Raw genomic sequence first — 13,674 nt, 5'->3', positions numbered from 1 at the left:
GACAGGCACTAGAGACACCAGGGGCCTTAAACTCTCAGCCCACGGAACTCATGTGGGCCACAGGAGTGAGGTCACCTACCCTGCAAACTGCAACATCTAAAAACAATGGAGACCCACTGTGGCCGGACCAGACCAGCACCTAGACTGGCGCCCTCAACAGGACCCTTGGAGGGCATCCCAAAAATGTCTCGACCCTTGTCTCTGCGCTCGAGTTCCTTCTGCTGTTATGGGCAGGCTCACACCCCTCTCTCACCGCTGCCCTCTGTGCTGTCCCCTCACACCCAGGGAGTGTCTGGCTCCTGTGGGTGAGATGCTGACTGGCTTCCACACGGTTCCCCCACATCTGACGTGATGTGGGAAAAGCTGACCGGCTGCTCGTGATGGAGGGGCACACTCCGCAGGCACCGGTCACTTGGGTCCATCTTTAATTATGTTAAATATTAATGAAAGTACAGCATGACAGTGATTCACATAACATACCTTACAGGACTATGGGAGTACAGTTTCATACAATCCGTAACTTCAATACCAGGTTGTGAGAAACGCTCCATCTCGCTTTGGTTTGGGGTGACAGGCTAGAGAGCCACCACCTGAAATGGTACCTGCGCTGTCAACGAGAGCTGGGCCTCAACAGAGAAAACAAAGGCAATGGATGTGGCCTCTGGAGAGGCCCCTAGAGAGAAAACCATGTCCGATGGCACTGGGTGGCACAGAAGGGGTGGGCCAGCATATATAAAAAAGATCAGTAATGAACCAAATAATATTGGAAATAATACCCTCAGTAATACTTCTGTAAGAAGCAGATTACACTACATGTTATTCACATGCATAGGAGTGCATAAGGGAAATCCTTTGTAATCATGGTCGGAGTGGAATAGTAAAACACACACTGGAAATGACAAGTTAATTGGCAGAGAAATTAATCTATAAAAGCATCCTGTCCAGAGCAGAGGAGCCTCATCAGCAACAGAACTGAGGGGAACCCACTCAGAAAACGCACCCACACATGCACACGCTGTGTTCCAAATAAATACACACACGCACACGCGCACACACACACACACACACACTGAAGTGATATCTCCCTAAAGCATCCTTGTTTCAGGCCAGCTCTTCCTGCTGGCTGCTGCTCTGCGTGCTGGCTGTGAGTGAAAGGCGGAGATTGTCCTTGCACGTGGGTGTTCAGGACACACAGCTCCTTCAGTAGAACCAGGCCCAGCCATGCCTGTGCTGGGGGCTCCATGGGCACCCTCCAGTGGGCTGAGCTCCTGCCTCTGATGGCAGGACAGATGACGCCAGAAGGTTCGGACAGCTGAGCATTCCAGGTCCTCATGCCACCCAAGCCCAGCCTGACTCACATGTACAAGTTACAGCTGGGTGTTTAGTGTCTGCACCTCCTGACTTTGGCAGACCAGATCTGGGAACATAGTTTACAGGATGCTTCCCTCGACAGCACTCAGTGCAATCCTTTATTGTCTTCCTGGCCTGGGGCTGTCCGCCAAATGGATTCAAGCATTCTTTTCAGTCTTACCCATGACTTCCAAGAAACGACAAGACCTTCAGCACATCCACCGTAAACTACATTGCCAAGAGGTCTGGAAAGTTCCATCAAGAACATGGCTTAGCAATCACATTCTACAGCCTAGGATTCCACATTCAGCCCAAGTTTAGCTTGTGCATTGTGTTTCTGATTCAGGACACAAATATCTCCTTGAATAAGGAATTCTGACCACACATGGTGGAGAACATGGATAATAAACTACCTCCAGCTGGGAAGGTGAAGGGATGGAACTTGTGGCCGGCCAGAATAAAAAAATTAAACCCCCTCAGTTCTCGGGTGACCCTGTATACATGATGAGGGCTTCAGTCACCAAGATCGTCGGTGTAGTGCTCAATTCCTTGAGGTTGCTCTATTCCAGCATTGACGGCAAAAATTTCTCCTCCAAATATAAACTGAATTTCTTGAGAAAACAACTAAAGAAGCAGAAGAGAGAGCTAGGGCTAGTCAAATGCAGGAAGCAGTTTGTTTTAAATGTATCCATTTTCTATGTTTAAACATTAAAAAATCGTGAGGGCAGGGTGGGAAGAGGTCAGAGAGAGCAATGTGCTGCCAAAAATGAACTGATGTTTTCCTCCTGGAAGCAGTGAAGTGACCAAACAGGGTTTATTTCTAATGTTACTGAAGGGCTCACTCGGGAGTAAAAAAATGAAAATAAAAGCGACTCCGTTCTCCATAGAGGATGCGTTCTCTGCACAGATGAGGGGGTGATCTGACAAAGAGTGTTCCGAACTGGAAACTGCATGTGAAGTTTAAGTTCTGGCAAGCCCTGGGCTATGATCTCTATCGAGCTGCTTAATCGGGTCCCAGAAGGGTCAAGCCCCAGAGTGGGACTCCAGGACAGGTAGAGCTGGGCTGTGACCTCCCAAGGCCCCTCTCTGCGGCTCAAAGCACTCTTGGAGCAGAGCTGAATTCCTACCAAAGTGCAGCTTCCAAAGGCCTCAGGTGGAGGAACTCTGGCGGAGTCTCTGAGCTACAGAGCCACAGAACATCAGAAAGGAAGTTCTGAAATGGTGCTAATTAATAGGTGCCTGGGGAGGAAAAGAAGACTGGAGTCTCTGGGGTTTTCTCCAGCTGTGAGTAAAACAGCTCCCCACCTACAGAGATTGTTAGAGTCATGGCGATGACAGAGTCAGTGGGCCCAGTGCCCAAGGCACTCAGCTCTCATGGTGCCTTCCACGCAAATGCTTCATCAGCAAGAACCTGTGCCAGCCTGGCATTGAAAGGCCCGTAGAAGTCCCGCAGAATCTTCTGTGTGACCGGCCACATGGGCCCCAGGTTCCGATCCTCAGGACGCCTCACATTGGATGCAGGGCTCTTGGTCATCAAGGCCTCTTGCTTCTCACTTAGGGGCCCTGGATGGGAAGGGAAAGGATCTTATAAGGCTGAAGATATGGCAGAATTTTTGCAAAAATTCCAGCTATGCTTGATGCTGACACAGGAGTTTCCTTTAAGAAGAATGTGTTTGAGAATTCAAATTCTCTGGCAAGAACTATTTGGAGATGAGGGAGAAAGTGGAACTACCATTATGAAATTCCAAAGAAATCTTGCGTCCTGGTGTCTAACACCCACACTCGGCGTCTGCCTGGTATTTTAAGATGATGCCACATTCACCTGAGGCTCACCTCAGGGATTCATTTCTGGTTGCCCTTAATGGCCTGCTTTCCATGGCTCTCAGCCTGTCTTGGATAACTGGGTGACCTGCCAGGAACAGTCCAGGCACTAAAGTTTCCCTCTGAACCAGCCTGCTGGAATTCTGCCACAGTCATTTCCACTATGCTATGAAGAGGCCATAGGGGGGATAAGCCACCTGTGCCCAGAGACTCACCCATGGGACATGCATCAGTGACAAGAGGGCCTGGCATAAGCCAGCAGGGGCTGCCACTCCATCCCTCAGCTCCTTTGACCACAAGCTGCTCACTGGTTTAACCCACCTGACCCGGTCACTGCCCAGGCTTCTTGAGCCCTGGCTCTCGGGATCTGGCCAAAGTCCTTAGCATATCCCAGTGTCTTAGGGTTATACAAGATAGAAAACGACCCTTACTGTCCTTTTTAAAGACAAAGACAAGCTCATTAATCATTAATGTGACAGAGACCATGGGTGACCAAAACAAAGAAAAAAGTGACCACATTTCAACACATTAACAGCTGTCCAAAATAAGGAGAAAGAAAATAAAATGACTAAACAGTCCTGAGTCCCAGTGGTATAAGCAGGTATAGCTCAAGAAATATTCAACTGGCAAGATTCTTAGGCAAGATCCTTACAGAGGGTCACAAGAGGTTCTTCCAGGAAGAAGTATGATTTTTTCTAACCCTGATCAGCCTTTGCAGATGTCCTTGGTGACCCATCACATAGCAGCACTCCCCAACTTTGCATATACCTCTGTCACTGCCACAACTAGTACCATGGCCGGCTAGCACTGTGTCCCGCAGAACTCTGGGCTAAGGACAGACTCCCCCTCCCCAGAGCCATGGCCAGCAGCCAAAACGCAGCCACGCAGCCCTGACTCTAGAGATTCCTCCAGCAACACCTGAGATGAACAGCCCATTCCCTCCTCCACACCTCACGCCTCCTGCCGCACTGTTCCAGTCACGCACTGTCACATGGTCATTCCTTCAAAGCTCAAACTGCTCCCTTTTCTTCCATGAAGCTCCTACAATCCTTGGACAGCTGGGGTTCCCAGTACGGATCTATTGTAAGGGCACTAACCACGGCAGGCAACTAGTTAGTTACCCAGTGTATTCAGCTGTGGCCTTCTTCTCTTCCTCTACTAGACTGCGAGCTTATGGAGGGGAAGCTACCTCCTTTGCCCTGGCGAATCCTTCACCACATTATTTGTGTATAATGACCCATAAGCAGCTGCTGCTCGATAAACACATACTAAAGTAGCCTCCCAGCAGCCCTCTCTGCCCCAGATCGCCACATCTATACTGGACCCGGTGTCCACGGGCTCACACTGTGCTCCCTCAGTCTGAAGTACAACACGTACCCAGGTTCAGGAAGTGGAAGACCCTGTGCATCGTGTACTTGACATTAGATGCATGGTCTTCCAGGCGCAGAATGAGGAACTGTTCCTTATTAAAAACAGTGAGCCAGTCCAGAAGGTATACAGCATACAGCCCAACCTGGAGCCTCACCTAGGAGAGAGGAGAAGGACATTATTTCAGGAAGCATATTTCCAAAAGGATCATGGCATTTCACTATAAAACAACACAGGAGAGACATCCTAGCTCACAATCACCTTCAGAAGTTGCACTTTAACACAACATGCTCCCGTATCTTCATGGGGAGCTTTGCAATACAAGAGCAAATACTCACACTTAGGGTTGCATTTACTTTTGCAACAGCCCCATAGGTAGCTACACACCTCCACATCGTAGGTGAGGACTGCAGTGCAGAAAAGAGGTCAAGGCTGCAGCAATCTGGAGTACACATGTTCTTTGCATGACATCTTAGTTGTCTTCCTGCTCCCAACACGACCTCCATGCCCAGAACACAACGGGCTTGGAAAAGTCAACTGCAGATGTCTCGATGACAGCCCAGGTATAGTAACAGGAAAGTGTGTGTATATATATCTGAATTTAATTAGTATGGAATTAATCCAACAGATGTAAATCCTTTCTCCCTTCTACCTATTTATTGCCTGGGTCATCCTCCTGCTGTTACTTCTGTTGCGCCAAACTGCAAAATGTATCATGAAGAATTAACCTGCCCAAGAGAGGTCTGGCCTTTGCTCTTGGCCCCTGAGATGTGCTTCCCCAGAGGAGTGTTGCAGTTAGCCTGAGGCTCTGGCCACAGACAAGCTAATACTGTCACTCCTGACAGGGTACTGGGCCACATGGAGGGTGTTGGTTCTGACCTCCGGAGAGACTGAAGAAGACTAAAGGTCAGCCACAAACCAATATGTGATCGAGCCCCAAGAAGAACTCCGAGCGCTAAGACTTGGGTTGGACAAAGTCCATGAGTGTGGTCACATGTCCATCATAGCTGAGAGGTGCTTGCACTACCTACAACTCCAGGAAAGAGAGGACCAGCAGCCCTGTACCCGGAACCCACCCCCACCTCCACTGTCCCATGCATTCTTCCCTTGGCTAACTTCAATCTGTACCCTTTCCCTGGAATGGATCACAACCATGAGTACAGCAGCCCTCGGTGTGTCCTGTGAGCCCTTCTAGAACACTGCTGAATTTTGGGGGTGTCAGGGCCCCCTCCAGAACATGCAATTTGTATTGAGTGAGGTGTCTCATTTCCACATCCCTGTTTGGTTCTCCCTTTGTCCAAGACCATCAGCAGCTGCTTGGACCCTCGCGTGGCTCCCGAATGGACATCCCACCTCTTGTCCCTACATTCCCATCCCTTGTCCTGCCACCAGAAGGCATTTTGCAAGGCAGAGTGGGCTGTGGCCAGCCCCTACTCAGACTTCACAGCTCCTCATGCAGAAAACCCTTGGTCTGGTTGAACTTCTAGCTCATCCAGTCTCCCAGCCCAGACTCCTCTTTGGGTCTCCCATTTCTTGAGGCAAAGCTCTGCAGTCCTTCCTTCCTGCCCAGCTTGAGCTGGAGCTCCGTGAGGGCAGGGACCAGGGCTCTGCCAACAAGCCTTGTGCCGGTACTCAGTCTGGTTTTTGGTGGGATTGCTGAACAAGGCATTAACAATACGATGATGAAACATTTGATAAAATATGTAGACACTAACTAGTTTAATCTCTCACTGTTCTTTTTCCATTTCATTATTTTTCTAACAATGTAGGAAGATGGGGAGGAAGAAAAACAATTAGAGGGAATAGATAAGTTACCTCCAAAATTCATTAGCTGCCTCCAACCCACACGTTTTTCCTACCTTACACACCAGCTCATAAAAAAGACCTCAAATTGGGCTGAAGCTACAGAGAAAATGAGTACATGCCAGTCTCAGAAACAAATACACATGTTGCCTAGAATACAGAAGAATGGGTAAGAGAGCACCATGCTGTTCAATCATGGGCCTTGCACGGCTTTGCAATTCTCTTTCCCTGTCCAGCTCACAAGCTGCCCCTTTCAGAGAAGACCAGTATGACTAGGTTTATCTCTTCCAGAGAACCTGCCTTTGTGACTTGAGAAGCCAGGATGCAGGTGTTTGGAGTGGACGTAGCTTATCACTGCTCCTGGTGTGATGATAAAACATTCTCTGCAACCTCATTTGTGCCCAACTTCGGCACATCCCCACACCTTCCTCGCTACAATGGGACGAAGACCTGCAGCAGGACTTTCCTCACAGGCAGGGAGGAGATGCACTTCCTGGGTGCCACACAGCAAGACCTTGTCTCACCTTCCTCTCAGAAAGAAAATGCAGTGCTGAGAGAAGCCTTTGAGGTTCTGAGTGTCAGCTGACTCACTAACAGAGACCCACGGTGGGCAGGGGCCGGCTTGGGGACAGTAGTCAACGCCTGTCAGAGGCTCAAGCACATGGGATTTGTTCTACCACAGGTGAGTCCCGAGGAAGAGTGAGCACCCAGGGAGAAACTGGGGAGCCCCTCGGAGCAGCCCATGGAGCACTGGAGGGGAGTCCAGAGACCACCAGAGGGGAGCCCAAGGAGCACCGCAAGGGAGCTAGTGCTGAGCTGAGCCTGGTGCAGCCCCAACTTCTCCCCAGACAGGCACCATACTGAGCCTCTCTGGCCCCTACTAAGGATTTCAACTTGAACTCCCCGCCAGTCTCCCAAACTCCCTATATTTCATTTATGCATTCAGCAAATACTGTGAGTTCAGGCCATGTTCTAGGTACCAAGCTAGCAACAGAGATACGCTGCTCTTTACAGGCACAGCCCTGGCATCATGGAGCTTGTGATCTGGTGATGGAGACGTAGCTAAACTGTTAAAGAAGCAAATATCTGTAATCACCAACTGTGACACAAGCTTGAAGAAAGTGAATCAGGTGCCCAAAGAAAACAGAAGACGAGATTAAAAGATGACCCAAGACACAGGGAGTCCTTCAGCAAGCACAAAAGAACATCCCAGGGCAGAGAAGAAATGGTTAAAAGGCTCCAGAACCACAGTGGTTCCCAAACCTGAGTACCCAGCACATTCACTGCAGGCCTGTGAGACAGATGGGTGTCCCCTCTTGCCAGGTTTCTGATTCAGGAGGTCTGGGAGAAGCAGTTTGCATTTCTGATGAGTTAGACCTGCTAGGCATGGCAATGGGGAGGGAGGGCTATGCAGGGTGCCAGTATATCCCCAAAAGCTGCTCCCCACCCCTGTGCTGTGGCTGGGCCGGGATCTGCACTTGGAAGGGAATTTTCTCCCCTTCCCAGAAGTGAAGATTCATCTCCAAGACACCATTCCTAACTTCCTGTGAAGGGAATATTAACAGCAAATGAACTGTTCTGGCCATATCTAACCAGCTGTGACCACTTCTGTCCTCTACACTGTCCTGCCCTGGGGATGTCCCCTGGACCAGAGGATCCTGCTCAGCTACTGTTCTTAGCAAAACAGAAATTAAATTTAAGAGCACATGCCTTCTGCCGGCTCTACACTTTGCTTTTAGGATCTAAGTAGGGAAGGTGGGAACACTGTGGGTTTCTAAGGCCTCCACAACTGGGTCTTGAGCCTTTACTAGCTCCAGGAGGAGCATCTCTGTGAGCTTCTGTGTCCCCATCTGTAAAACAGGGATGAGTTAGGGCAGTGGTGGCAAACCTATGGCACGCATGCCACAGCAGGCACACAGAGCCCTCTCTGTAAGCACATGAGCCAAGTCATCCCAGCTTCCCCCCAGCAGCCAAGCATCGGATAACAGCACACATACAGGTCATGTGCCTGCTGGGAAAGGAGTAATGGCACCAGGCAAGGACGTCACAATCTGCGACTCATAGAGCCACACTGCCCCAAGCATTCACATGGCCAGTCAGTATCCAGGTTTAATTACAGTGTTGCCGCTTTGAAATAAATAACTGGGTTTTCGATTGGAGTTTGGGCACCCAATCTCTAAAAGGCTCACAATCACCAAGTTAGGGGGCCTATGAGATCTGAAAGCAATTAGAGCAGTGCTCAGCAGTGCTGAACAAGAATTAGTTTCCCTCCACTCTTGCAACAGTGGAATTTTTTAAAACCCCTTTTTTCTTAAAAAAAAAAAAAAAATCAGGATGTTTCTTTCAGGCATGCATGGAAGTGGAGAGAATCATGAGGCACTCAGGAACTTATGGCCTCGTCTCAGTAGTGTTCCCACTTTCACAGCTGGAGTGTGGACTGGAAGGAGGGCGGAAGGGCACATCCCTCCTTGCTGTGGGAGGAAGTGGCTGCAGAAATCCTGCCTCCAGGAAACCTATTTAGAGACAAACAGATGCACATCTAGCCTCCCTGGCCCCAGGTACTGCCTGTCACAAGAGAAGGTGCAGGGGGTGTGGCCCACTCCCACCGTGTGGACTAAAGTGCCAGTCGGCATACAGACCCACACTTATATCAGAGATTCACTCTTCCACAGATACCAGCACAATTCCCGGCTACGAAGGAGACTCTGCCAGCGTCAGGAGCTCTGCACTTTTCCTAGCCTTCCCAATCACACTTAGGGTAGCTTCCTCTCAGGAGGCCCCTGATGCATCCCTGAACCTGATCCTCTCTGCCCAGGCATTTTTCAGGACTTGGTGGCCACAGGGCCTGGAAGACACAGTTCCAGCCCCTCCTGGGACCCACACTAGCCAGACACCATAACTCCCAGTGTGCTCATCTGCTAACAGTGATTCTGACCCAATCCTGCCTTTCATTTCCCTGTCTTCCCGTCAACTCCAGCTTGTGTTGAATCCCATAGGCTCACACACAAGAGAAGGTTCAGAAGGCCAGGTGGGGGAGGAACATCAAGGCAAGAGACACTATGCCTTGCTCTAGGCACACATGACCACTTCTCCTCAGACACAGCCCACCCTGTACCTTCGCTCTCAACCCCCAGGACCTGCCACAAGGTGGGAGTACAGTAGTACCTACAAAATACTGTACTACTGAGGACACACTGAAGTCCTGGAGGATGCTGGGTCATAAGGCCTTGATGTGGGCCCCAGCTGTTCCACTGACTGGGTAGGTGACTCCAGGAGAAGACAGCCTGTCTGAGCCTCAGTTTCCCAGGTGTACACAGGAAGCCCCAGGCATGGGACGGCCTACATCAAAGCTCAGTGCCAGGCTGATGTACAGTCTATACAGGCTGAATCCAGCACTTCCCACCCACACTGGCACATTCAGTACTCTCAGTGGACTCCACGGGGGAGGCACCTGGGCAGAGGACAGCCAGGCAAACAGGATCACCTGGCCAGCTGGGGCTGCAGCACCACCTCAGACCACCAGAAGGCCCTGTACCAAGCTCTGCCTTCCCTGAATGAGGCCCCTGTGAGGGCAAAGCTCTCCTTTGCTTCCTCCTGGATTTTCCTGGAACGTTTCCTAAACTATTAAGCCCCAAGGATCTCAAAGCATGCCATTTAGTAGCGCTCAGGACTTTCCTAGCTTTCTTTGCCTCACACTTACAAATGCTGGCTGACTAAATAAGACCTTCATGCCAGCCAAAGATGTGACCTCAGGGCTATGAACTTCTGTGGATGCCGGAGGCACCCTCTGCGACTCTCCAGGGCTCTGTGGGAAACAGGGGAAACAGGAGTTCTGGGGAACTGTCCTTTTGTGTGGCTTGGCCAGCACATCCCCTTTCTGACCCAGACCCTGAGCCCTGTGAGTCCAAAATCAGTTAAGCTTAGGAGTGAGAGGTGGGCAGGAGGCTACACCAGGCCTCAAGGCAGTCCTTCAGTGGTGGTTTCCAGACTGGGGTGACAGGGGGCGAGGAGGAGGACTGGAGCACTGGTGACGGAGCCTTGAGGTGGGGCTGCGATTTCTTCCAGCACCTATGAGGGTGCCGAGCACAAAGTCTCCATCGGGACGAGGCCAGTCCCCATTTTATGCCACACCTATCATTTCTTTCCTGGACATGGCTCTTCCCTCCTCTATCCCTGCCTGGGTGATCTTCAACACAGGCAAAAATAAGCAGCAGCTGAGAATAAGGGCCATTCCAGCCCAAACACTGAACTGGGCATGCTAGACTTCGTTTACCCCTTTCCTCCCACCACCCTGACCCAACCCATCCAGAAGTCCTTTCCTTCTTCCTCCTCATAATTCCCAAAAGCTTCCTCTGCTCTATTACCCTCTGCCACAGCCCTAACTCTGCCATTAGCTCCTGTATAACAGCCCTAGAAGACACCCCCACCCCCATGCCATCCTAACTTGAGTCAGCTGCTCTCTGCACCAAGCATCTTTCTAAAGTGCAGGACTGCTGTGGCTACAGTGAGGGTCAGGGTGCATTGCTCCTAAACACGGCACCTTGGCAACTGCGACTCCTACAGGAACAGGAAGGCTGCTCTCACCTTCTCCACCTGCTCCCCCAATGCTGGTCATAACCCCAGCCTTGCCTGATGCAGATAAAAGCGCCCTCCCTACACGTGAGAGAAAGGCTGTCCTCAGCCCTGAAGATACAAGGAGCACAGGAAGTTCTGAGCAAACAGGCCTTGCTGAGTTCCCCCTTTTGCTACCATTACCTCATACTACCTTGGTCCAATCACGCTCTGCATGCCTGTCCACTCTCATTAAAACTAAGCATCAAAACACCCAGCTCTCTCTGTTGCTTCAGGTCTTTATTTCCTTATTAAGGCTTCTGTGTCAAGTAAAACTTCTATTAAATACATGTGTCAGATTTTCTCTTGGTAATCTATCTTTTTGTTACAGGAGTTTCATCCATGAACCTAGCAATACGTGAAAAAAAGATACTCCAACATCTACACTATTTGGTGGGCTGGGAAAACGATACCCCAAGGCCTGATACCTTGACATGCCAAGAGGCCTCAAACCTCCCTCAAGATCAAGGTCGTGCTGACCTTCCCTCCCAGCACATGGAGAGGCTTTCTGCAAAATCCCCTTGGCCCCCCACCATGATCGGCTAGAATAGGAGCACAATTGCCCTAGTCTTCTTGATGAAATGTCATTAACAGAGAAGACCAAACTCACCACAGGGAGAAAGACTGAAGTCTGTCAGAAAACCTGGACACACTGTCACACACCATTGTCCTCTATTTTGGTCCACAGAGAATCCCATACAAACCATGTCTGTTCTGTGGGCTGAAGGCACTTTGTCCAGATCATTTCATGTTCTTTAAGCCCATGGAGCTCCCCTAAAAATCATGTGCTTCTCTTCTCCCCTGACATTTCCCTTCTCACTTTCCCCTATGGAAAAAGGGATCTGTAAGTCTCTGAGTCACTCTGGGCTAATGGGTGATCACATTCCTGTGATTGTCCCCTGTGAATGATTATTTCCCATTCTAGCTGTTAATACCTCTGTACATCTTTCCTCCTATTTAATCTGCCTATGAGCAGATCACTCCAGCAAACCTTCAGAGGATGGAAAGGACATTTCCCTGTGTCCCCACACCATGTATCTTCCACTGAAAACCCTCCCATTTCCTGTCCTCATCCAGACATCTTTTGATGTTCCCAAGTTCCTGGCGACCAAGCCCATGCACCCTGACCCTGGATCGCCTCCCTCCCACACCCTGGCTATGCTCTGCTCCAACAGATGCTTTTAATGCCCATCTCTGGCCTCTGCATAGGGTGCTCTGTGCATCATCACCTTGGTCAGCTCATCCTTGAGGTCTTTGGATATACATTCCCTCTCCTAGGTAGCATTCTACCCTCTGCTCTGTCCTCAATGGCCTCTGTGGGGGGTCAGAGCGCCCACAGAGCACCTTGGCCTCTATCTACTCTTCCTAGAAGGCTGCACTGGACCACAGGGACCAAGCCTGCCCTGTTCCTGGCTGCAACCCCAGGGCCTAGAACCACTCAAGGAACAAAGAGGAAGGAATGAATGCAGGACTGGGTAAAAGAACCATCAATCTCTAACCCTTGCAATAGCCCTAGTAAAACAATATTACTACCCATTTTATGGTGAAGCAATTGAGTCTCACAGAAGCTAAGACAACTGCCTGGAGTCACACAGCTAGTAAATGTGGGAGCTGGGACCTATACCCATACTACTATCGCCCACTCGTCCTGAAGGTTCAGTGCTGTGATTATCTGATCCATGTTGCATCTTCCTTGATGAAATACAAAGCCTGCCAGCGGGGCCACCTGGAATACTACCTACTGCCTCTACATGCTCCCTTCAGAGATGTCCTAGGTAATGAGGCAGAGGGAGTGAAGCTTCAGCCTTGAGCCCCACTGCCCTAGGATATCCGAGCCTCCACCACAGTGGCTCATGCCTTACCCATTGGGCAGAGCAAGGCTGGTAAACCCTAGTGTGGGCCAGGTGGCAGTCTTGGCTACCAGCAGCACAAACCCCACTGAGGAAGCATTCAGGACCTCCCAAAGCCAGGCTGGAAAACTATCCTCAGCCAAAAGGTACAGAATCACTGCCACCAACATTTTTTTTGCATAAGGAAGGCTGGAAATATACAGATATATTCCTTAAGAGAAAGCAAGAAAATGCATAGTGGGAACAATGGGAAATATTGTTCAATTGAGACCCTGTCAAAAAACCATTCAAAATCACTGGCGGGTAATTTTTAAAACCGAACAATACACACTACACCAAGGTGCTCTTAATACAATTTGAGAGCTAGGTGTCCTCCTGTCTGCAACTCTAATTGCTGTGTGTGTTTTAGCAGCCTCGCTTAACGGTAATCTTCCTAAATGCACCCTGGTTCTTTCACAGAAGGAGGGGACAGCACTGTGACTGGCTGATCAGCAGGGAAGAAAGCAGGAAGACTGCTGAAAGGGCCCATCCATATTCCCAGCTTTTATGTCCATGAATTTGTTTTCCCATCACCCGCCTCTCAAAGGCAGCTGAGTGGCATTTGCACATTAAAATGCCCCTGTGTTTCTGTGCTATACCCAGGTCCACAATACCCCTTGCATAACTACAAAGCAGCCTGCTTTGCACAGGGTGCTCGGTGAATACGCACAGGCATAGCGTTGTTGAGGGTGTTGTTGTAGACGCAGGCACGCAGTGAATAATCGAGCATGCAATTTTCAAACAGCTGCAGAGCTTCTGTCACTTTTTCATGGAAGTCATCTGCAGATTTATTCGAACTTGCAAAGTAGAGATAGTCTGAATACAACCTGTG

The 13,674-nt window shown here is 49.9% G+C and overlaps 1 protein-coding gene across 10 annotated transcripts in view; it reads right to left on the bottom strand.

The window, feature by feature from the left end:
• Positions 1–408: 408 nt before the first annotated feature.
• The window catches only part of Chst15 (carbohydrate sulfotransferase 15), an 82,099-nt gene continuing 68,833 nt past the window's right edge, over positions 409–13,674 (bottom strand). For all 10 annotated transcript variants that reach the window (XM_004838760.4, XM_021253314.2, XM_087185188.1 and 7 more), the window contains 3 exons: positions 13,513–13,669; positions 4,549–4,696; positions 409–2,913 (listed from right to left, as the gene is read on the bottom strand). In XM_004838760.4, coding sequence (XP_004838817.1) covers positions 2,723–2,913; positions 4,549–4,696; positions 13,513–13,669 — 496 coding nt within the window. In that variant the 3' untranslated portion in view covers positions 409–2,722. The remainder of the gene's footprint in view (positions 2,914–4,548; positions 4,697–13,512; positions 13,670–13,674) is intronic.

This window comes from Heterocephalus glaber, unplaced genomic scaffold, assembly GCF_053883595.1.
Source record: "Heterocephalus glaber isolate CG9 unplaced genomic scaffold, H.glaber_assembly_v1.0 deba00001497, whole genome shotgun sequence".
In the NCBI taxonomy this organism is placed as follows: domain Eukaryota; kingdom Metazoa; phylum Chordata; class Mammalia; order Rodentia; family Bathyergidae; genus Heterocephalus; species Heterocephalus glaber.
This window is presented reverse-complemented; position numbering and strand designations above follow the sequence as displayed.